Consider the following 24,444-nt stretch of genomic DNA (forward strand, 5'->3'; position numbering starts at 1 on the left):
AATTAATAAATGAGTTGAATCACAAGCTTTATGCATCAAACTCGAGTAGCTCGCAAGTTTAAACGAGTCAATTAGATGTACAGTTTTTATTAGCATATCAAAGGTATATTCATAAAATAAGTATTAATTGATATAAAGTTATGATAAAATAACTAAATAAGACATATTATGTTATATATAATTATAAAATCCTTATATGTCAAATAATTATACATGTATGTATATGGATTTAATAAATCTTGATTATTTTTATCTAACACTCGGGTCATGCATTTTATTCAATGTGTAATCTAATAAAACCATTTATGTGTTATGTAACGGCCCCGTGTTGATTCAATAAGAAATATAGAAACCAACTACACCCAACTCGTGTTTTAGGTGAAAAAATAGTAAAGGCTAAGGAACACTCTACAACTTTTGGATGTGGTCCTCAGGAACACTCTGCAATGAGACATTTCGTTACCATCAGACATGAGACACAAATCAAATTTTGTGAAGATTTTGAGATTTCTCGACTTTCATGTATGAAAACAGTTTTTTTTTTTCATTTGCTATGTGTGCTTCTTGGGTTGAGACTAGAGTTTCAGAAAAATACAAGTGGTATAACAAAATACAAATTTATACTAAGTTGGGGGGTTTAAAGTTTAAACGGTCAATAACCATTTTCCAACGTCTTAAAATGTGTATATAGCTGGTAGAAAAAAGCCAAATGGTAAAAATCCAATCTGTTTCGGTTAACCAGTTAGTAACCAATTAAAAATAACCAGGTTCGAATAACCGGTTAGTAATCGGTTAGAGTCCAAAAAATGTATAATCGGTTTCTAACCATCGGTTACAGTCGGCTAGTAACCGGTATCTTCAATACCAGTTATTAACCATTTAACCTATCCCGGGTCTGTTTTGGTCTGGTTAACTGGTTAGGAATTGCGCCCCCAGCATCCGGCTCTTAGGTTGTACATGCAGCTTCTTATGATACAGATGGAGTCTGTTTGGTTGTTGCTTCTTATGATGTAGATAAGAGTCTGTTTGGTATACGGTTTTATACGCTAAATCATATCCATCTTTTATTATATAAATTTTGGGTGTTCAAATACCAACAATGTAGCACATATTACTTGTAACTAATTTATAAACATTATATGCATTCTCGACAACTCATGTATGAAGCCTTCACACAATCACACGCCTTCGAGGGCATTGCGCAGTTTAAAACCAAAGAACGTATATAAATATGTAATCAGGTGGGATTTAATCAGTGATTGACGGCACAGTAAGTTATTTTCTGGGTTATCAAGATGACACTTATGTCTATTATATAAACCGATAATCTTCTACCATCAACTAAGCATTCATGTGTGACACGTTAGGTAAATTCCACATCAAATATAGTATTAATATGTTTCTTGTTCATACGGTCAGTATACCTCAAAGGCTCAAACACCAAAGTAATGACCATGGTGATAAGTGATAACCATTACACCAATGCAACTAGCGCAGTAGCGCACAAAGCCTCAATGAGCAGCTACAAAACCTCACTGAGTTGTTCAAAGATGAAAACAGCAATCACATAACATGTAACCAAAAAAAATGAAATAGTAAATTAAAACTATTATATCAAACTCCATTTAACTTCACCAAAAGTTCATCCAAGTTTAACAAAACATAACTCGAAAAAGATCACCAGTCTTATGGGATGAAATCAAACATCTAAATATACATCAAAAACCAAACCATCAACCGAAAACATAGTTTCATCAGAAATCTAACCATTTGGTGAAGTAAACACAGGTAGACGGAGAGATGAGTCCATCAGGCGTGCACTGTCTAATTCTCGGACAAACCCCACAAGGAATCGAGACCAAAGCCCCTGCCTTCGGACCACCCTGATTAGCATCTCCAACCGAACATCTATAACAAACTTGACCAACAGGAATCGAATGGTACTCCCCTAATCCAGTGCTCTTAACATCAATAATCATATTATCCAAAACCATAGACCTCAAAATCTCAACAATCTGCTGGCTCGTGCACTCCGTGTGAGTCAGCCTATTCGCCTTAAAAAAGTCATAAACCCCGTCAGCCGTGGCAACCTTTAACCTGCGAATGATCTTTAAACAAAGGTCTTTGAGTTGATCAACGTATGCAACATCAAGTTCACCGTCGTCATTATACCACAAACCGCCTGTGACTTCCGTTGACGGTTGAAAGTCGGCTCCAATGTAGTGTTTTCGACCCTTTTGTTTCACGTGAACGACTTCCCTGATCAGGGAGGCGTTTAGAAGGTTTTTGAGAGACTTGTTGATGACTTGATCGGGTAAACTGGTTTCGGACTTCAAGTCGCGTGACCAGATGGCCATTTCTTTCCTGCTTTTGATGGCATCGAGTACTTTGCGGTCGACTTCAAGTAGACCGTCGCCTGGTTTAGATTCTGGTTTCTTTCTTTTGTTTAACAGACTCATCCTGATGAATCTGCAACAAATGGAAACAAAACCCTAATCTGTCAAATTACGAAGAAGCTTACTCGAAGTCTAACATAAATTATTTCTAGCTTACTCTGTCAAATCTATATTTATAAAATTACAAAGAAAGATAAACCCTAACTGTGTATCAAGTCCTAGAGCTGCAAACAAACCGAACGTTCGGTGAACTGTTGGAAGGAAGTTCATTGGTTAAATAAACGAACAGACATGAAAAAGAAATTTTAATACGATTAACTAAATAAATGAACGTTCGATACACCCGTTTATTGTTGTTAAAAGATATTTTGTAACACATTTAACTAGTTTTCTAATCTTATCAAAAAACAAAAATATATAATATTATATGAAAATGAAACCTAACTGTAAATAGAACTATTTAGACATGAAATTGTAGATTGATAGTTATATAGAATCAGCAGCAATTGAGTAATTGAAGGAGATGATCTAACTAACCTTTGATGAGATTCAATTGCTAAGACAACAAGACCGCTATTATGCTACTGCAGAACAGAAAACAGTGTGAGCCGGCTGCAACTATAAATAATTAAAACCTAAAGATTTGGATTTTACACTGAAAAACCTTCAAATTGCCTCTTTGTTTGGGGTGTTTATTATATGAATCGACTAAAAATGTTAAAAAAATTGGATTTTGTAAGGGTTTTTTTTTGGTCTGTTTCTTGATGGAAACCGAGTTAGGTTTTTGGTTTTCGCTTGGTTCGAAATGAGTATGCCGAATTTTAAATAAAGGTTATTAAGATTTGTGATTTAGCATGATCCCGTTATAGTTTAGCCCAGTCTTATTGAACCCAATCCAATTCAATAACAAATAATAATAGTAAGTGTATTCAGTTTATTCGGTCGAAAACTAAATAAAGACACAATACAATTGCATAAAGTTTGACGCTTTGATTTAATTTGTGCTTGTGATTCTTGAACCAAGCTTATAAGAATACAAGCCGAATTAGTTTGGTGCTTGAATTACTACTCATGCCTTGTAAGTTGGCTCTTTTTTTTATATGATTTGGTATTTTGTTTTTACAAATTTCAAATAACAAGTTAAGGACACTATCAAACTATGCAAAGTCTCAAAAGGCTCTACATCAAGCCACCAATATACAAGAAATAAGTTTATCCTATACCTTCTACTTGAACTCAAAAATTCGTGAATCTATTAACTCAAGCCGAAGCAACTCAGTGTGCTATTTACGAGTCATGAGCTAGTCATAACCTTAACCTTCAAGTAACATGCGTTCTCTAATGGATGCTATTCATAATGATATATATTACAACCCTCTGATGATTATAATTTGATAAAACTATTTCTTGTAAGCAATTGCCTCACCATGTTGGTGAAAACTTGCTCCTTAACTCTTGATCATAGCATAAAATCACTATCGACTGCCTAGTTTAACACACCAAGACAATTTGTAAAATGCATCTATCTTTTTAAGTACTAAAAAGCGCATACGATGTTTATATGTATGTTACACCAGTCATATAAAACTCTATACACATGTGGGAAGGAGATACATGAAAAGAAGTATCCCAAAAAACTCCATTTGATGTACAATTTCCACAAACAAAGCCACTCCACCAACCGGGAGGGTCTCTTTGCTCCCTTGAAAGCTCATATGGCATCATCATATCTTGATTCTAATTACCTGCGTCTCGTTTCTTTATAGAAAGAGATCTATCACGGATCATGTTTCTAAGATCTTTCTGGGAATCAACATCAACACCCTCCTTCCTTGAAGTGTGGTTGACTGATGACTGTTCTTTAAGAGCTTCTTTCTCCAATCTTTTCTTTTCAGCATCCGCTTGCTGCTCATTTTCATCACGGGCCTTCTTGAACATTTTAGCAAATACTGCCAAAATTTGAGTTACTGCATCAACAAACCAAAGAAACAATGAGATCTTTTTCCATCTTTTTATAAATAATTAATGGATTTAACTTCGCTACAAAAACCTTGCTCGAAGGGACAACGAACAGGATCCTCTCCAAAATACTGTGAAAGTGAATCCGCATTTCTTCCCTGCAAATAATATTCCTTAAGATTAGTTAACATCGCCATTTGATGAGATTACTATCAGTTGGTGAAAACTGAAAACTCACCACTTCGGTATACAATGATATTAGAGCCCGCACTTCAGCTTCAGCAGTATCAAGAAAACCCTTTAACGCCTGAAAGTGTTGTGTTTACAAAAATACCCATCAGTACGCTTACACTTTCTAATTTTAACTTTTTTATAAATAAAGAACTCACCTTTTGGAAGCCAGCAGATATAGCCCCATCATTTTCAGAAGCAGTGAGCTCTTGCTCAACTTTTTCAAGACCTTTGCTCACTGCTTGCATTTCTTCAGCCAGTGTCTTCAATTGTATCTTTTAAGTCGATTGAATACCAAATTAGAAACTGAATATTTAAAAAAAAAAAGAAAGAAAGAAATATTTTGAGTTTTAGCATGTTGATATACCTTGGACGCGGCTTCCAAATGAACCAGATCCTTGTCAAAATCAAGCAACTCTGGCATCTTCTCAGCAAGAAGCTAGTGACGATATTATAGTTTACATGAGTAACAAAAATGAAAGAAAAATGAACGTCTTTCTAAACTGACAAATATATGTTTCAAAAAATCAGAAATATTTCTACCTTGCATAAATAATGCATTAGAGTCATCTTGTTGTTCCTTGCACGTGTATCCGACAATTTAAGAAGGCTGTCCAATTTAAATCCAATGGCAGATCCTGCAACACAGATTATGTGTGTATATATATAAAATCTTAAACTCAAAAATTTCAAGCTATTTATATAAAATCTTAGTGGTACCTCGAGCAGTCCCCTGATTTAATGCATTTCCAAGTGTAAGAATTGTCTGCATGATTTGACGCAACTTTGCAGATTCCTTGACCTACATTATACATGTGACTATTATTATACAATAACAATAAAACAAATTTTATGTGTTTACTAAATATTCAAAAAATCAAAATGTAGGGATCCTGATAGCAAATTACCTCTTTAGTAGCATCATTGATTGCACTAAGGTTTCGTCTTAAATCGCTGACCTGGAAATTTAAAGAGATAAAGGCATAGATAGCCAAAAACATTAAAACAATCAATAACGTTTATAAAAATGGTAAAAAGAAGGCCGCAAGGATATTTACTTGACTGGTAAAAGTAATTGTGAATGCAAACACTCGAAGTTTTGACTCAACGCGTGGGACCTTCATCAGCTCCATAAAAAACTAGAAGAAACTCAGAAAGTGAACCATAACATATGTTAGTATGTTACATACATATGTTAAATAATTGTTGACTTCTAAACTAGTTTTAATCTTATAGAGTACATTACCAGTTCACACTTCCCCAGCATTTCCTTGTTTCCTGTATAGTTCTGAGACAGCAGAAAAATAAACGGTTAGCACAAAATACAGGTGAAATCATATATAGATAATACAGAGAAGCTAATGAATGGAGCAGAGTACCTTTAATGTCTCCATTTCTTCTTTTGTGGGACAAAATTTGATAAGATTCTCAACTTGATCGATGTCTAAAGCAGAAGCATCCAATGCAAGAATCGCATTCTAAAAGGGAGAAGTAACTTTTGAGTATAATACTATTTTGAATTTACAGAAGAAAACAAAATATTATAACATACATAAACTAAAAAAACTTTTACTGTAAATGATTCATAACAAAAACCAGACAATTAAACGAACTCTCTCAATTTATGCGTACTTAAAGCGTAGCAAACTTTGCTAAAATATAGTGGCTGGAGAAAACAGAATTTACGACTTACGAGCATATCAGGCAGAGGAATCTTTATCTTCGTAAGCATGATTTCGCAATTATATGCTCTACGCAAATCAACCTGAAAATGTAACAAAAAAGAGAAGAAAAAAAAGTAGCTGTTAACAAAATTAAAATAGCATTGTTAATAATTTGCTAAACATATCACTGCATGCATTTCGGATAATCTAGCTAGACCTTGAAGATGAAAAAGAACAAACGATCTACACAGTCAAGAGAAGTAGAAGAAAGCCCACTCACCAATTGAACTTTCTCAGGTTTATTGATTTTTGAACCTCTTCTAGCTCCAGCTTTGCTGGTATTGTCAGAAATAGTAGCTGCTGAAAATAGACTCTCAAGCTCTGATATATCAATCTCAGGAGCCCTACAAAAAATACTTTTAGGTAACAATTTGCACAAGACAACCAATAAACAATATTTATATTAGTTGCTATGATTTATAACGGTAATTACTTTGACTGGTCTTCTTGTTTTTGGTTATCAGCCCATAGACTCCCTTGCATTGCTCTGGTAACTTTTACCCAGTGCAAGGGCTTCAAAGATGCTTTTTTAGGAGGAATTGAAGAACCAGCACCAACTCTACCTTTTCCACTGCTCAGAGAACCAGAAGAGCGTAACCGGTTATTGGATGGGGTAGGTTGCTGCAGCCCATTAGAGCCCTTTGGTCCAGGAGGTGGAGGTGGAGCAGGTCCACCACCGCCACTTGGAGGCGGAGGTGGCGCACCAGGGCGTCCTGGAGGTGGAGGTGGCGGACCAAGAGGTGGTGCACCCGGACCATTACGGCCCGGAGGTGGAGGTGGGGGAGGTGGTGCACCTGGACCATTGCGGCCCGTAGGCGGAGGTGGAGGAGGTGGTGCACCTTGACCATTGCGGCCCGGAGGCGGAGGTGGAGGAGGTGGTGCACCTTGACCATTGCGGCCAGGAGGCGGAGGTGGAGGAGGTGGTGCACCTTGACCATTGCGGCTCGGAGGTGGAGGCAGAGGAGGTGGTGCACCCGAACCATTGCGTCCCGGAGGTGGAGGTGGAGGAGGAGGTGCACCCGGCGGCTTGGTGGTTGAAGACAAAGTTCCTTGACTTGGAGCTCCAAGAGGGGGAGGAGGAGGAGGTGGTGGTGGCCCTGGGATAGCACTAGCTTTAGCTGTCACGCCATTATTGATTGTTGGTGGTGGAGGTGGGGGTGGGGGTGGTGGAGGGCCTCTAGAAGAAACAGATGAAGGTGGAGGTAAAGGAGGAGGTGGTGGTGGTGGAGGGCCTTTAAAAGAAACAGCTGGAGGTGGCGGTGGAGGCGGAGGTGGTGGTGGGCCTTTAGAAGAAATAAATGGCGGTGGAGGTGGAGGTGGTGGTGGTGGTGGTAGAGGGCCTCTGGAAGAAACAGATGGTGGCGGAGGTGGTGGCGGCGGTGGTGGAGGGACTTTAGAAGAAACAGGTGGAGGCGGAGGCGGAGGTGGTGGTGGAGGGCCGTTAGAAGAAAAAGGTGGAGGCGGAGGTGGTGGTGGTGGTGGCGGTGGCGGAGCTTTAGAAAAACTAGAAGTAGAGTCCAGCGGTCTTGGTGGTGGTGGCGGTGGCGGTGGCGGTGGGCTTTTCGTGGAGATAGGAGGCAAAAGTGGAGGTGGTGGTGGAGGTGGTAGCAGAGGATTGGCTGCCTGAGGAGCATCTCTAGAAGAATCCAAATCAGGAGTTGTTTCAGATGGTTGCGAACCAGTTGAAACATCTTCAACCGAAACTTTATTTGGAGACACTGAAGTGTCATTTGGCAACATAGCACCACTTCCAGACGATGAAACACTTGAATCAACTGCATCTGATGTTTTATGCTCCATTGATTCATCAAAAAAGTTGCCCAACGATGCATTATGTATATCACTACTCCTTTCAGATTCCAAAAAATCCAAACTATCAGCAACACTAGAGGCATTATTTTCATCCTCGGAGTCAAAAGGTGATGAATATGTACCCAATTTATTCCTCAGCATTGACAATTCTTTTGCATCATTTAAATGCGACAGTTGTTTGACTAGCCATAAAGCAGTATCATCACCACCATCACCCCATTCAATCCCATTAAAAAGTTCTTGAACTTTGTTAAAAGCTTCAATAGGCAATCCACCTTTTTCTTCTCCGTTCAACATTGTGGTTGGAGCTTTAGGTGTTGAAACATTCTCAACGTCTCCAAAAAGAACCTAACATATGCCAAAGAAAACATATAATCAAAATCTTGTCTCTAAAAGGTTAACTGCATAAAGAAGTAATCAACTTTGTTTTCACCCATAGAAACACTTAGAGAAATGTGTGTTTTAGGTTATGTAATCCTTACAGGTTACAATAAGCAGGATGACATGTCAGTATCTTAAAAAAAGTTGACTTCCCTGATATAGGTTACCTTAAAATAGAACTTACTTAAAAAAGGCTTTTTACGGGTGAAAAACAAACAAAAAATTTTAATTTCTAAATGATAGGATTCACCTCAGCTCGAAAACCTTTTGGAAACCGTGCCTTTGAGTCCCAAAGAGTGTCCAAGTTGTCACAGTTGAGAATCAAAATATTAGATCTGATAAAAGCGGTGTTAAACATTATGCGAAACATCATAACTTCTCTTTCAGAATCAATGTCTAAATGTAGACACTCTAGTACAACATCACCTTCCACCATACACTGAATATCAATCTTAATAACATCACTTTGTTTCTGCATAATGTAACTTCATTTGTTAGTCAATCACATCAAAAGAAAAGGTAGATATATAAAACTATAAGAAAATTAAAAAACAAGTCCTACCTGGCGGTAATGCCGAAGATTTCTACCTTTTCTAGGAGTTGAATACAACATTTGTGTCAAAAGCCCGTCTTTACTTAGAAGATTTCTACCATAAATTCGAATAATCGGTCTGCATCCGTGTTTATTATCAAAATTTGGAATAGCACGAAGAATGAGACAATCTAAAGACAAATCTCGTTCAGGTGGGGGCCACTCTTCAGATAAATTTCTTCTTGATATATATTGTAGGTAACGAAGTTGTGATGGGTACGGGTTTAAAGGTGATAACAGCTGAGATAAACCTTTAGGAGCTTCTCGATAAACAATTTCAAGAGTCTTCCGTTCTCCAGTATGCAATTTTTTGTAAATCAAAATGCTGGCTAAAAGAAATGCTAAAATTGGCCAGCCCCCTCTTTCACAATGAAGCAAGATGACATTTTGATTATTATTAAGTGTAAGCCAACTCTCGCATAAATGGAGAAAATGATGGACTAAAGATAATGGTAATAAGGGGCAGCCCTCATACTGTTTTGGATAGTCCATGACAGTGATGTCATATTCACATAATATTTCTGAGAATTGGCTCCTTCTTTCACCTTCTCGGAAATTAAAAGCAAGAAGAGATGACTCGGGAAATTCTTCATGTAACTCGTTACTAATTTCATGCAAGTAAAGTTGGTACAGTCCCTCAGGTAGAACTTCGGTTGAAAAGCAAGAATCAAAAACTACAAGGGTGACAGATAAAATAAATTAGTTAGAAACTTAAGGAATTGAATATTTACAAAATAAAAGGAACCTATAGTACCATAAATTCTATCTGTAAGCTCAAGCAAGCCATCTGGTGGTCTTCTATAAAAAAATCTACTGAGAAGAGACATAGCTTGTCAAACAAATCAGCTGCTATGTCTGAAAGAGGTAAATCTGCAAGGTGAAGAATAATTAGTCATGTAAAAATAAGTTTTGTTTTATAAGGTTAGAACATACACAACTAGCATATAAGATAGACAATATAAAATCATGTACTGCAGCTTTGGCATACAATTTAATGTTCTTTCATAACCTTTTTGGATTACTTGTTTGAACATGTGCATGTTATGGCTGTGTATCAGTATACCTTATTGCGCCAATATCATTGCTAATGTGACAACGATATATTTAATCATAAACTGGTAACTGAGTTAGAAACAAAATATCTCTGTATACACAGTGCAGATATAATCAATGGCTTATTTATGCCAAATGCGTTACATTAGTATTTCCACTTAAATGCACACAGAATTCTGAGACATGAATAAAAACCACATAGAAATAAAAATGACACGTTTATAGTTTTACACACAACTGTACACAAAGCGCCGCACAGTTGACTACAAAATGCGGCATGTAAGCGTGTAACCAAAACTTAGAATTTTGAATTGGATCTCAGTTACTTCATGACAAGGACCAAACTCACTGACTTCCAGTTCAAATATTTAAAACAAAGATTTTGTACCATCCTATGCGGTTAATGCGGAAAAACATCGGATATCGGTCAAGGACCTATATTTGAGATATTGATTATCGTGGTGGGATATATCGGTAATTTTAATATCATGCAGAATTCATATATATATATATATACACACCAATTTAACAATAGCAATTTAGTATACTCCCCTACCATTAACAAATTAACCTTTAACAACTTACAAAACACTAACAATTGTAGCAAGTAGGAACTGATTCAGACTTAAAACACTAACATTAAACACTAAAAACTGAACATTAAGACTTCAAAAACTAATCTCGTGAAAATCAGTGATATATCGCTGATATTATCAGTGCCGATATTTATAGCACCGATATTTACTGCGTAAATACCATCTAACCGAACCTTGTGGAAACATTTCCCCACCGATATTAAATTAATTATTATCAACACAACAGTAGCCCGTTCTCCCATTAATTTACCAATTGTCTGTACTACCATAACTTTCTTCAACTACTCAAACAACATCATATAACTATATGCTTCGAATCTCAAATTCCATACCGAATATCCTCTCGCTTATCAATTCGACTCGCAATCACACACAACACAACACAACACTAATTGAATTCCAATTCTCCGAACCAAACACAACTACAACCAGATCGATTCAAATTTCAAACTAAACGAGCGTTAATTACTCAATTTCAATTCAAAACCACTACACGCTACTTAAACTCAACGGTAAATGTTAACGGAAAGCGTTATAACGGAAAGAATAAAGCGAACGGATATTTAGGGCTTTAAAAGAGAAAATTACGAAATTAACCTCGAAGTTCACCGAAACAAATCGAACGGATGAATGAATGAGTCAATGGAGGCGGTGTAGTGGTGGTGGAACGGTGGTGAGACCGCCGGTAAGTTATAGGACGCCGGTGAAGAGTTGAAGCAGCGTGTATATGCGTGATGTATCTGAAAGAAATTTGAAATGAGGCTTTTTTTTTATTAATTTTCCCCTCTTTTTAGGCTATTATTATGACATTATGTAGTTGGATTGGACTATGTGACTTTGTCTGTTATTTTCAAGAAGTGCCACTTTCCACGTTTGGTATAGTACATATCATAAATCAATTGGAAAGCTTGGTTTATATTTATTACAATGAAATAAGTATGAGAAAATCATAAATGTGTGTATGTATATATTTTTATGCAGTTTTTTGTATAAACCATGGAGGATACAAATATATCAACAACAAAAAAATTGACGTACTTATAGATTTCTCAACAGATGATACATTACTGGTTGCTTTAAACTCGTGCGTTATGATGGAGAATCAACGGAAAGTCAGTTGGTATCAATTCGGTTTGTGATACAACTTTGGTATTTCGGTCGCTATCGGTTTGATTATTCATGGTAAATCTTATTAAAGTTAATTACTACTAATTTATTTAACAATCGAGGTTAATTATTGTTCATACTAAACTAGCAAATTACCCGACGCGTTGCGCCGGGACTGGTCAGATATGCTTATATACCTGTCATGTTACTCTAAATTCTAATACACAAGCGTTAAAACAAATAAAATATTTGGCCGCTAAACCTCGAACGTTAGTAAATCCGAGCATTGTTGGTACCCGGCGTTGTGGCGGTGAGTCGACACGAATTTGGTCGGTTTTAGTTATTATACGGTATAAACAATGTTGGTAAAGAACCTGAGCATTGTCGGTACCCCGGCGTTGTGGCGTTGAGTCGACACGAATTTGGTCGGTTTCAGTTATGTTTTTACGGGACAATATAAACAATATTGGTAAAACGTAAGCGTTAAAAACCCAAAAAATAAATTCGTCAAATTAACATATAAAAAAATAAAATATCTAAAATGGCGTTTATTCGGTCGATAAAACCTGAGCGTTAGTAAAACTCGAGTGTTTTCGGTCCCGGCGTTACGTGGTGAGTCGACATCAATTCGGTCGGTTTCAGTTACGTTATTTATGGTTCCAGAACTAAAACAAAAATGTCTGTAAAATCCGTTTGTTGGTAAATCATGTGTGTTGTCTGTTACAGACGTTGTAGTGGTGAGGCGACACGAATAACCGTTTAATCATCAAACTTGAAACAAAAAACTAAAAATATATATATAATACTTGGACAGTCGGGCGCCGCCAAATAAACCAATCATAGTCCAGCGGCGCCAAACTTTCTTTTTAGACAGAATTACAAATTTGGTCCTTTAAAATAAGACGAATTACGGTTCGTGTCCTTTTCTAAGTTTCCTTGCAGGCGGTGTACTTTAAACTTTTTTTTCCTACAAGTTTTGTCCTTTGCGCTAACTGGGTTAGAAAAACTCAGTTAAATACCCTCACGTGAGGCGCATGTGAGGGCATTTTTGTCTTTTCGCCTGTAATTTGTCTAATATATATTAAAATGATTCTCTCTCTCTCTCTTCCCATCCTCTCTCTCTCTCTCTCTCTCCACACCAACACCACCACTTCTTCTTAAATCCGGCACCATCTCCTGGAAACAAGCCGATGAGGCCATTCCGCTCCGGCGAGGAAGATGACAACACCATCTCCGGTCTTCTTCTCCGGCGAGGAAGACGACAGCTTTCATGAAAATCATGACTAACCTGATTTTGACTTTAAGGTCAATTACATGCCTGCATAATTTTACATGAAACAAAAACCCATTAAAGCAGCCAAACAAAACAAACCCGGATCGGAAGAAAATCATCAAAATGATAGATTTTATTATTATTATTGGTTTCTAATATGAATCAATAATATTCATATTCACCATCTAATAATAATAATATAAACATCAGATCTACCGGAAACCAGTCATGCGACGAGCCGGAAGACCCAAGACCGTCGCCGGAGATCCGATCGGACCGCCGCCGGGCGAGCCCCGGTACCGCGGCGTCCGTAAGCGTCCCTGGGGACGGTTCGCGGCGGAGATCTGTGACCCGTGGAAGAAAGCCCGTGTTTAGTTAGGTACGTTTGATTCCGCCGAGGACGCCGCACGCGCCTACGACTCCGCCGCACGTGCCCTCCGTGGATCCAAAGCCAAGACTAATTTTCCTCCTTTAACAAACGAAACGATTGATGATATGATGATGACGTCAGATCGGAGTCACGGTCACGCCAAGCCCGTGCCGACGATGAGCGGCATGAGCAGCACCGTGGAGTCCGCCACACAGCCGACTGTAAACCCGGTTCATAGATTGAAATTAAAGCCGGTTCAGGTGGATGACGATTGCCATTGTAATTGCGACTCGTCGGAGTCGGTGGTGGATGATTTTTACTGTGACGTGGATCTGACGTCATCTTCGTCACGGAAGCCGTTACCGTTTGATCTGAACCTGCCTCCGCCGCCGGTGTCTGATGAGTATGGACTTTGTTCTAGAGAGAGAGAGAGAAGATGGGAAGAGAGAGAGAGAGAGAATCATTTTAATATATATTAGACAAATTACAGGCGAAAAGACAAAAATGCCCTCACATGCGCCTCACGTGATGGGATTTAACTGACTTTTTCTAACCCAGTTAGCGTAAATGACAAAACTTGTAGGAAAAAAAAGTTTAAAGTACACCGCTTGCAAGGAAACTTAGAAAAGGACACGAACCGTAATTCGTCTTATTTTAAATAACAAAATTTGTAATTCTGTCTTCTTTTTATTATATATAATAATAATAATAATAATAATAGTTAATTAAAAATTGTTAAATTTAGGGAGTAAAACCGGTAAATTAACAAAGTTATGAAAAAAAAAGGTACATCAAATCGCCCCCGGAGGAATTCAAATTCAAACGCAGGTGTTAAGCTTGCCAAGTTTTATGCATGTGTCATCTAACAACTCCACTAACTCTTTTGTTTTGTCATTAAACGGTTCTCATATCTATATATTAAAAAACTTTTGACGATAATGTCAGAGACCGCCAAATTGCAATTTTTAATACAAATTTAATAGCTTCTATGATTAAAACTAAATAGTTATATGATTTAATTTTTTTTTTTGAATGGCAAATTTCATTAAACACCCAAAAAACGAACTAACTCCAAGACGGAGATAGTTCCAAGCCACAACAAGGAAAAAACGGCTAAATTACATCAAAAAATTGAAAGATTGGAAGAATGCCAACCCTTCCAATCTACATCACATTTACCCCTACTTTTATACCAAAGGAAACCCATCGACTTTACGTCCGAAATAATCTCAGTAATCTTTGTATTATTCTTCGTAAACACCTTCTCGTTTCTCGCCTTCCAAATGCGCCAACATGTTAGCACCAAGATGCCATGAAGCAGCTCCTTTTTCCGGTTCGAACTCCCCGACTGATCAACAATAGTCTGTATATCATTAATTGAGAATAAGAAGATCGGAGGAATGTGACACCACCGAGCGATTCCATTCCAAACTCCGTCAGCGAATCGACACACCGTGAACACATGTTCAGCCGTCTCTTCAACTTCTCCACATAGGACACACTTGCAGTCTCCTACCAAGATATTCCGTCTTCTAAGGGCAACCTTTGTAGGAATCCGATCTAATAAAGTTCGCCACATAAAAATGTTGCACTTAGCCGGTAGCCAACTACTCCATCGAAACGTATGCCCAACAGCATCTGAATTGAAACTTTTAATCCACGACTTAGTTTCCTGTACCGTTAGTTGCTGCAATCGACCCTTATTCCATTCCCACAAATCCCGGCTCGAGTCGAGTGTAGTACCTGAAACCATCTGAGAACACTCAACAACCTCAGCTATTTCTTGGACAGTGGCCGGATACTTCTTCCATTCCCAAGTCATTGCACCAACAAAGTCATTATTGCCGACTCTATCCGCGACCATACACCATTTATTCTTTTCGAGACGGAAGAGTGCAGGGAATAAAGTCTTCAAAGGAAGGGGATTTATCCAAGGATCAATCCAGAATTTAATACTCAATCCGTTCCCGACCTTACCTTGCATCAAACTACTAAAGCTAGATCCATTCACTATAAGCCGAGAACCACTTTTAACAATCTTTGACCAAGTACCCGAAACATTCCTATTACACGGAACAGATTGCCACCGTCGTTTAGACCCATGAACAGCATCAACTACTTTCCTCCATAAAGCATCGCCCTCCATTCGGTATCTCCATATCCTTTTGAGTAATAACGCATTGTTGCAATCATCCAACTTACTCAAGCCTAACCCACCATCCTTTTTTGAGCGAGTAACTACATCCCATCCAACCCAGTGGACTTTATTAGCTTCCAAGTTTCCTCCCCACAGAAACTTTTTAATCATCACCTCAAGCTTTTGGATAACCGCAACCGGGGCTTTAAACAATGAAAAATAATATGACGGGAGACTCTCCAAAACGGCTTTTATCAAAACAACCCTTCCACCAATTGAGAGGACTCTAGATCTCCACTTCGAAAGCCTGTTCTTGAAAACTTGCACCACCGGCTCCCAATTATTAATTCTGTTCATATTAGCACCAACTTGAATCCCAAGATACTTGAACGGGGTTACTCCCGGACGACATCCCAACTCTCCCGCCTTCACCCTAACCTCTTCCCCATTTTTCCCAACACTAAAAAGGGTCGACTTGTTAATATTAATTTTTAGGCCCGAACACAAATGGAAAATCCGCAAAATTCTTTTAAGCGTCCGGAAATTCGAATCCGACCATTCACCCATAACCATTGCGTCATCCGCATACAGCAAATGAGAAATTCTAGGACCTTCATTAGGAAGATCAACGCCCTTGAATAGACCAACATCACACGCCTTTTTGATAAGACCTGAGAGTGCCTCCATAGCTATAATAAACAAAAAAGGGGAAATAGGATCTCCTTGGCGCATACCTTTCCCACAAGCGAACTCAAAAGTAGGAGACCCGTTAACAAGAATAGAAGACCTAGCCGATGACAGCACCCCATAAATCCACATACACCAAGGTTCTGGAAACCTCATTTGCCGCATCACCATCAATAGAAATCCCCAATTCACATTGTCGTAGGCTTTTTCGAAATCAATTTTAAACATAAAGAACTCTTTACCACTTCTTCTAGCCCAAGACAAAACTTCACTGACGACTAATGGCCCATCTAAAATATATCTTCCCGCAATAAAAGCCGATTGAGTTTCATTAATCAGAGAATCCATTACCTTCTTTAATCTGTTGGCTAAGACTTTAGATATAACTTTGCTAACTATCCCAATTAAGTTAATAGGCCGATATTCTCCCAATTCCACAGGGTCGCTCACTTTAGGGATCAGAGTTATGAAAGACGACCCCGCCCTACGACTAATCACCCCATTGTTAAAGAAATGTTGAAAAATACTACGAAAATCTTGTGAAAAATAAGACCAAAACTTTTTCACAAACCGAAAATTGAATCCATCTGGACCCGGTGCTTTATCACTCCCGCAACCGAACACCGCGTCCTTAATTTCCTTTTCAGAAAAAGGAATCACCATCTCATCTGCATCAGCCGCCTTGATTTGCTTTAACCCGTAACATGCGAGGTACGGTCGCTCACCCATATCTTCAGTAAACTTTTTTCTAAAAAAACCGAATACCTCTTTTTTTATTGCACTCGGTTTCGTCTCCCATCTCCCATTGATCATGAGGCCAGGAATCGAATTACGAGCTTTCCTAATATTAATCGAACCGTGGAAAAAACTGGTGTTTTCGTCTCCATCTTTCGCCCACTTGATCCGAGCCTTCTGTCTGAGATCTTTATTCTTGAAATCCTCAATTTCCTTCAATCGCTTTTTACCTTCCTCAAAAATCCAAGATTCCTCTGCAGACAACTCCCTACTCTCCAATATAACCTCCAGGTCGTTCACCTCTTTTTTTAAACAAAATTCCTCCTCCACTTCATTAGTCAAAACATCTTTTATCCACAATTGAATTCCTCTCCTTATCTTCTTTAACTTAGACATAAACACCTCATCTGGCTTTCCCACCATTCCATTGAACCTCAACAAGGACCGGCTAACAACCTCTTCGATACCGTTCCTGTGCAGCCAAGAATTGAAAAAACGAAAAGGTTTCGCACCGAAGTTCCGAGACACAACCTTTAAAACTAACGGGCAATGATCCGATTTCTCCCTAGCCAATGCCCGATACTCCGCATTGGGCCAATCATTAAAAAAGTTCCACGAAACAAAAATTCGGTCGATTCGGCTTAACTTATCTCCTGCAAGAAAAGTAAACTTACGGTCTCTCAAAACAAATTCACATAAACCCGATTCTTCAATAAATTCATTAAATTCCGAAGAAGCAACCGCATTGAACTTTGAGTTCCTCCTCTCGTCTCGGTGTCTAACACAGTTGAAGTCACCACCCACGATCCAGTACTTGTCATCCGCCTCCATAATGCTCTTTAAATCGTTCCATACCAACCGTTTGTCTACCAACTTATGAGGGGCATAAACATTGATGAACGTAACTTCCTTTCCACTTTCTTTAATCACACCTGAAACGGCTAGAAAGTTCCTGTGCTTGACCACCACTGTGTTCACCAGCAGCTTCGGATCCCATAATGAAACCAATCCACCCGACCGTCCCGTCGCATCAACCCATTCATATTGAAATTCTGAATTCCCCCAAAATTTACCCATATCCAGCCCCGCAATAGACACAAATTGAGATTCCTGTAACATCACAAACCCCACCTCATTAGCACTTCGAAGATTACGAACCCAGACACTCTTACCCTCGGATCCCATCCCTCGAATGTTCAACGATAAAACATTCATTGACAAACAAATTGAGAACCTTCTTCCATTATCGCCTTGGCCACAGGACCTTCGAATTTCTCTATATTAGAAGCACCGAGCACCTTTCCCAGCTGAACCGTTTCCATGACTTCGTTCAATTGAGGATCTAGTATTGAGTGGGAGTTCTCTTCGATGCCGTCAATAGACTTGAAACCCATCGGGTTCACACTTTTGTTCAAATCTGGGGTCTGAAAATTATCCTGAAAAGCTTCAATATTCGAGACCGAAGTTCTGGGCATTGGGCTCCCCTTCACAGCCCAAATATATCGGTCCAAATCGAACATATCATCTTCCTCTCTAAGCCTCTTCTTGGGCCTCTCCTGGCCCACTGGTGAAAATGATTTATGTTGCCTGGATTTTTTACGGAACCCCTTCCCTTTCTTTTTCAAAGTATCCCTACAATTGCTCCCATCAAATAAATGATGATTAAAAGTTTCCTGAATTCTCGGACCGTTTCCTTCTTCAATGGCATCAAGATTGGAAGGTTGATCTTGTTCCACAAAAGTTTCCTGAATTCTCGGACCGTTTCCTTCTTCAATGGCATCAAGATTGGAAGGTTGACCTTGTTCCACAAAATTTGCACCTTCCAAATTTGCACCCATGACCCCGGCGTTGACCTCATTCGAGTCCATGCTCACTTCGTCTTCTACGTCCTCCGCCGCATAATCTTCATCTTCCACATTAGCTATGCAATCAGGAATCCAATCACCGGACTCCTCTTCCACCAGAATGGGAAAAACATTAGCCTTCCAATTCAAACTGATCCGTTGTTGAATCCTGCTCACCGATTTACTTAGAACCCCAATCAACACATACGAGACATCATCATCTTCTTCAGATATGTTCGCAGGTTGGACCACAACACCAAATTTGGATCCAATGTCATTAATCACCTGTTCAACCGCCAAACATAACGGGACCCCATAGACTTTAATCCATGCAATACGTTCAAAATCAAGAACCTGTCCATCCCACTCTTCCATCCTCTCAAAAACCGAATCCCACACTTCTTTTCTTTCTAAAAACAACTCTTTCTTTTCTTTATCTTCAAACACGAGGATAACCAAAAAACCACCCACATACTTAATGCAAATCTTACTCTTAGCAGCCCGTGACAGCCAGGTCCGTAGATTTGTCAATGAATTAAAATCTTTTACCCTGCCAACCAATCCACGGTCGCTCCAGTTCGACCGTACAGCAATTCCAGACTCCACCGTCACCTCCATCGTCCCTTGCTCTGGATCTTTATCGATGAGAGTGTCCCGGAAAGACCTAAGGCCAACAACACTCGGACCCGGCTTATCCGTAACCACCTCTGTAACTTTTTCCATAGAAACATCTTTCTGTGCCGCGTTCTCGCTAACCGGCTGCCAAACCTTGGTATCCTTCCTAGTCATCTTCTCGCCATCCACAAACCTTGCTAATACTATATATAACTTATAGCTGCCGATCCAAACGTCTTTGAGATCCTTCTCGAGTCCCACCGGATCCCTCACATTACGAAAGGATACAAAACCAAACCTCTTCCCGAGTTTATCATATTTCCTAGCAATATACGATCCGTGAATGTCCCCAAAAACCTTCAGCACCGCAACCAACTCTGCCGATGAACACCTCTCCGGCAGGTTTGAAACAAAAACCTTTGTAATCACCACGTCCTGTTGTCTTGATCTCCTGCTGTTTTTCGTCGAAACATCATACCAAGTATCAACCCTAAAGCGTTCCCTGCCCGCCATGTGAGAGAGAGAGTTTCTTTCTCTAAAACCCCGAAATTCCGGCGACGTCACGGCGGCGGCGGTCAGCGGCAGCAACAGTTGCTGCAGCAGCTCCGGTTCAGCAGCGGCAGCGAGATATCAGCCGGAAACGGGAGGCGGTGGCGGTGGCGGCGATGAAACGGGAGGCGGTGGCGGCTGTTTTGGTGATGGTGGCAAGGGTTTAGTTATATGATTTAATTGGATTAGGCTTTGAGCATCCACATTTTTAACATGTATAGCTTGGTGATACATTAAAAAACACTCATTTTTATAAATACCAAAAACTGATGATAAAAATATTCAATATTGTTGCCACATCATCGTTACATTTTTTTTATTTGTAAATACTTATCTATGTATATTTAATAACAATAAAAAAAACTAACCACCCCAACACCCTTTGGTTTTTCATACTTATGGATGAACGATGCTTCACAACAAGCTCTCCCAATGGTAATATATTTTGTTTTAAATGCCCACCTTTGCAATTGAACAACCCTCCCCCAAACAACCATCATGGCTGATATTGATTTTAGTAGGCTGTTAGTTCGTGCCTTGACGTGTTTAATAGAATAGAAACTACGTGATTAACAAAAGTATCAAACATGAAAACGACTCGTTTGACAATTGACTTTAGTGGTTTGAGCATTGCGGTTGTGAGGGAAACCCATAGCCATGTAGGTAGGTACCTAAAGAAAATTGTCTTTCTACAAGGGCATGATAGGTTAGAGACGATGGAACCAGATGTGAGGGTTTTTTTTATTTATATTACAACTAATCACCGACACATTTACGATCTTCCCAACATGTTTGACTCGTTTAGATAAATGAGTTACTCGTATTATGTTTAGGTTTCACGATCTTTATAAGTGTGTTTAAGACATGTTATGTTCAGGTTACACGATATTTTTAGACGTGTTCAAATTAGGATTGCTAGTTTACTATAGATTTGGTTTGAAGAAAACAAAGCAAAATGTGCACAAAACAAAACAAAGTCCGGCTAAAATCCAACAATTTCATTTCCAATCAAATACCATATCCATAACTGAACCTAGTATACTTTAGGATCACATAACATAGAAGTCACCAACAACTTAAACATAAAAACATTCATATTCATACTGCATAATATTAGCTGTAACTCAAGCGGTGGCCGCAGCAGCATCAGCTTCAATCAATTGTTTCACCTTGGTGATATAGTCGGTCATCGCTTCCTCCTTGGATTTCGCTGCAAAACGTAAACACATCAAATACCACAACTTGACATTTTCAAATATTATGTAATAAGTCCACATGTTCCAACAATAACAATACCTTCACAAGCCTTCCAGGCATCCCATTTAGCCTTCCCTTTCAAGTCGAATATGCCCGGACGAGCTGCAAATCCAACAAAACAATTATTAATATATAATCACATCACAAACAAACATAGTTAACCAGGCATAATAAAGGTCCATACTTGTGTTGACTGGTCCAACTGTGGCTTGCTTGAACAAGCCATACAGAATGAGCAAGTCGTCATCGGTCGGCTTCTTAGTGAGTTGCTTAACTTTCTCAGCATGCTCATCAAATTCCTCCTGTAATACATAAATCGTCATTTAGTAACTAGATTCACTAATCTATTCCTTTGCCCCAAGTATACACACATGTTTCCCCAAATTATAACTCATAAGGTAGCAGATTATAGGGGTGCAAACGAGCCGAGCCACTCACTAGTTACTCGATCTCGGATCGATAGAAACCTCGGAAAAAGCGCACTTTTTCGAGTCGTCATATTGTCTATTTTTATTTTTATTTTTATTTTTTTCAAAATGTCCAACTCAAGTCCAGTCGATTCCTCTACTTAATAATCGTCACATGACAAGATTTTCAACCTAACAAGATTTTGTCACGCATAAAAAAAACTAGGCGGAGGCAAAAAAAAAAATCTCAGCATATTTAAAAAGAAAATATCATCGGAAGACAGAGAATCTTGTCGGGGCGCCTAAAAGTTCCCTTCGGTCTGACTTTTATTTCAAAAAACCAGGGACCTCGAAGGGATATTGACATGTGGCGTAACCTAATTAGTTGAAAATCTAGTCGGATGACAATTATTAAAAGCTACTCAAGCTCGGATCGATTAAAAGCTCGAAATGAGCCGAACCTTAAATAAATCAAGCCCGAGCTCAAGCCACGAGAACTCGTTTAACTTGTATTTTGTAGTTTTACCTCTTTTAAAATAAACTTGTATATATTAACTTCCCACTTCACCACGGTAATATATGAGCTTGGGCCCAGCCCATTAACTAATTAATAACAAATAAACAAGCTGAACCCGAGTCAACAGAAAGCTATCAAACTCCACGATGAACAAGATCAGATCTGTTATAGGAACTGATCTGATCTAATTTAATTAATAATTGATGGATAAATAAATGAAATTTTCATGTGGGTTTTATTTAATTAGGATTGAAAACGATCAAATTGCAGTTAATAAGAAAGAAATCAAATGATTGTAGGGATTATATGAGTGAATTCAATACCTGCAAACCCATTTCTTGGAGAAGAATTAATAATTGATTGAGTGGGTATTGAGGATGGTGATGTGATTGTGTGCGGGATAAGTGAGTTATTGTTACTCTATTTATAGAATTATAGATGTGTATGTATAGTTTGTTCCGGCGGAGAATTCAAGGATAATAATAATAATAATAATAATAATAATAATGCAATCTAAGTTTTGAAGGCTTTACAATTACAAAACTTAACTTTTTAATTTAGCTTTTTCAACAAGTAATAAATAATCATCCATTAATAGCACACTAGTGTAAAACGTCTTAAGTTTTTTTTTTTTTTTTTTTCACGGCAAGGGTAAAATCCAGTAAATTCCTCTACTTAATAAGCATTACCTGTGCCCTGCTTGTGGTGCGCGCATATAATGTATATATGTGTGAACTCTCGGGTGGGCAAAAGTGAAATTGCACTAATTTTGACGTTATTTTACTAATCTCGTGAAAATAACGTTAAAAGTGGCATAAGGTTAATCAGGCATCATATGGTGGCGTTGATAGCTGATGACAAGGTACATGCATCAATCAGCCGGTGTCCCGATGATTGAGTGTTATGTGCCTTATGTCCAAGGCTTGATGCAAAACTACTATCGAGCCGGGGGTCTCACCGAAAGCAGCCTCTCTATCCCTATGGGGTAGAGGTAAGGATGTCTACATCTTACCCTCCTCAGACCCTACCATAGCTTTGCTATTGGTGGGATATACTGAGTACGATGATGATGATGACGATGATGATGATGATGATGATTTTCAACCAACAAAATTATTTCATGCTTGAAAAAAATCTAAGAGAAAGCAAAAATAAAATCTCAGCATAAGTAAAAAAAAAACTTATCGGAAGAAAGAGAACTTCGTCAATATGCCTAAAATATCCAGTCGGTCCGACAATTTTTTTTCCAAAAAATTTGGGGGTCTCGACAAGATATTGGCATGTGGTGTGACGTGGTTGGTTGAAAATTTGTTGGGTGATGATTATTAAGTAGGCGGGTCGAGTGGATTTGGAATGAAAATTTTGAGAAAACCTCGTTTAAATGAATAAATTGTTTATTTTGACCAGTTAAATGGATATTTTGGTAGTCTTCCCTTGTATTCATATGCTAGGTAGTGATATCCTATATCAAAATCATGGTCATTACCTAGCTTTACAAATGTTAACTAACTTCTACAAACATATGCTTTTATTATAGCTATAATGTGATAGTGAGGCCATTCATATTGTAAGTAATCCCGTATTCCATGGAAAACTGTACATATAGAATTCAATTGTTATTTTGTTCGAGACAAAATATGAGGATGGAATGGTCAAAAAACGCCATTTATAAGTGGGAGTAAACTGACTAATGTTTTCACTAAAGCATCGCAAGGAAGTCAAAATAACCATATTTGTAACAAGTTCACATGATCCATATTTTATGTTTTAGATTAAAAGGAAGTAAACTAACTAATATTTGCACCAAAGCATCACAAGGACGTCAAAATAAACATATTTGTAACAAGTTCACATGATCCATGTTTCAATCGGTTATAGCCATTGTTTGTTTGGGAGATTCGGATGATAAATGGGTGTGGGAGCTGGATCTAGCAGACGTATTTTCAGTTAAGTCAATTAGAAAACACATTTATAGTAAAGCCCCTCAAGATGGGAGTCGTATTATTAGATGGAATAGACTTATCCTGAGAAAAGTTAATATCCATGTTTGGAGACTGATTTTGGATCGTCTTCCTACTATATTAAACTTAAATAAGAGAGGTTTTGACATTCAACTTATTGTTTGTCTAACCTGTTTAGTTACATTTGAATCTTTGAATCACGTGTTTAGTGAATTTTATTTTGCTAATAGGATGTCGAGTT

General features: G+C 38.4%; 4 protein-coding genes and 1 pseudogene across 4 annotated transcripts in view; 2 read left to right on the plus strand and 3 right to left on the minus strand.

Moving 5' to 3' along the window:
- Positions 1–24,444, plus strand: part of LOC143567066 (uncharacterized) — a 233,285-nt gene that overhangs the window by 69,857 nt on the left and 138,984 nt on the right. The gene's annotated exons all lie outside the window — the stretch shown is intronic.
- Positions 1,620–2,510, minus strand: LOC143567061 (uncharacterized). Its single transcript, XM_077053581.1, has one exon. It carries the CDS (start codon positions 2,457–2,459, stop codon positions 1,755–1,757), a length of 705 nt encoding a protein of 234 aa, XP_076909696.1. The 5' UTR covers positions 2,460–2,510; the 3' UTR covers positions 1,620–1,754.
- Positions 3,785–11,738, minus strand: LOC143567064 (formin-like protein 14). The gene is made up of 18 exons (XM_077053584.1): positions 11,342–11,738; positions 9,850–9,965; positions 9,066–9,769; positions 8,754–8,975; positions 6,744–8,470; positions 6,531–6,654; positions 6,280–6,351; positions 5,966–6,064; positions 5,833–5,874; positions 5,645–5,725; positions 5,495–5,545; positions 5,307–5,388; positions 5,130–5,224; positions 4,954–5,025; positions 4,745–4,861; positions 4,594–4,662; positions 4,447–4,513; positions 3,785–4,363 (listed from the first exon to the last, which is right to left on the minus strand). Exons 2-18 carry the CDS (start codon positions 9,920–9,922, stop codon positions 4,134–4,136), a joined length of 3,927 nt encoding a protein of 1,308 aa, XP_076909699.1. The 5' UTR covers positions 9,923–9,965; positions 11,342–11,738; the 3' UTR covers positions 3,785–4,133.
- LOC143567069 (ethylene-responsive transcription factor 3-like) lies at positions 13,238–23,370 on the plus strand (annotated as a pseudogene).
- Positions 21,043–22,726, minus strand: LOC143567062 (acyl-CoA-binding protein-like). The gene is made up of 4 exons (XM_077053582.1): positions 22,566–22,726; positions 21,503–21,620; positions 21,358–21,420; positions 21,043–21,271 (listed from the first exon to the last, which is right to left on the minus strand). The coding sequence occupies exons 1-4, from the start codon at positions 22,575–22,577 to the stop codon at positions 21,186–21,188; spliced, it is 279 nt and encodes a 92-aa protein (XP_076909697.1). The 5' UTR covers positions 22,578–22,726; the 3' UTR covers positions 21,043–21,185.

Source organism: Bidens hawaiensis, unplaced genomic scaffold, assembly GCF_021521415.1.
Source record: "Bidens hawaiensis isolate Kalapana, Puna unplaced genomic scaffold, B.hawaiensis_p1.1 tig00023208_1, whole genome shotgun sequence".
In the NCBI taxonomy this organism is placed as follows: Eukaryota; Viridiplantae; Streptophyta; class Magnoliopsida; order Asterales; family Asteraceae; genus Bidens; species Bidens hawaiensis.

Excerpts from the sequence above, each read along its gene's own strand:
- LOC143567061 (XM_077053581.1), bottom strand. The coding sequence starts at position 2,459 with ATGAGTCTGTTAAACAAAAGAAAGAAACCAGAATCTAAACCAGGCGAC.
- LOC143567064 (XM_077053584.1), bottom strand. The coding sequence starts at position 9,922 with ATGTCTCTTCTCAGTAGATTTTTTTATAGAAGACCACCAGATGGCTTG. Across the intron at positions 9,770-9,849 it reads GCTTACAGATAGAATTTATG|TTTTTGATTCTTGCTTTTCA; the intron begins GTACTATAGGTT and ends TCACCCTTGTAG. Across the intron at positions 4,862-4,953 it reads ATTTGGAAGCCGCGTCCAAG|ATACAATTGAAGACACTGGC; the intron begins GTATATCAACAT and ends TCGACTTAAAAG.
- LOC143567062 (XM_077053582.1), bottom strand. Across the intron at positions 21,421-21,502 it reads AGTTGGACCAGTCAACACAA|CTCGTCCGGGCATATTCGAC; the intron begins GTATGGACCTTT and ends TTGGATTTGCAG. Across the intron at positions 21,272-21,357 it reads TGCCTGGAAGGCTTGTGAAG|CGAAATCCAAGGAGGAAGCG; the intron begins GTATTGTTATTG and ends TACGTTTTGCAG.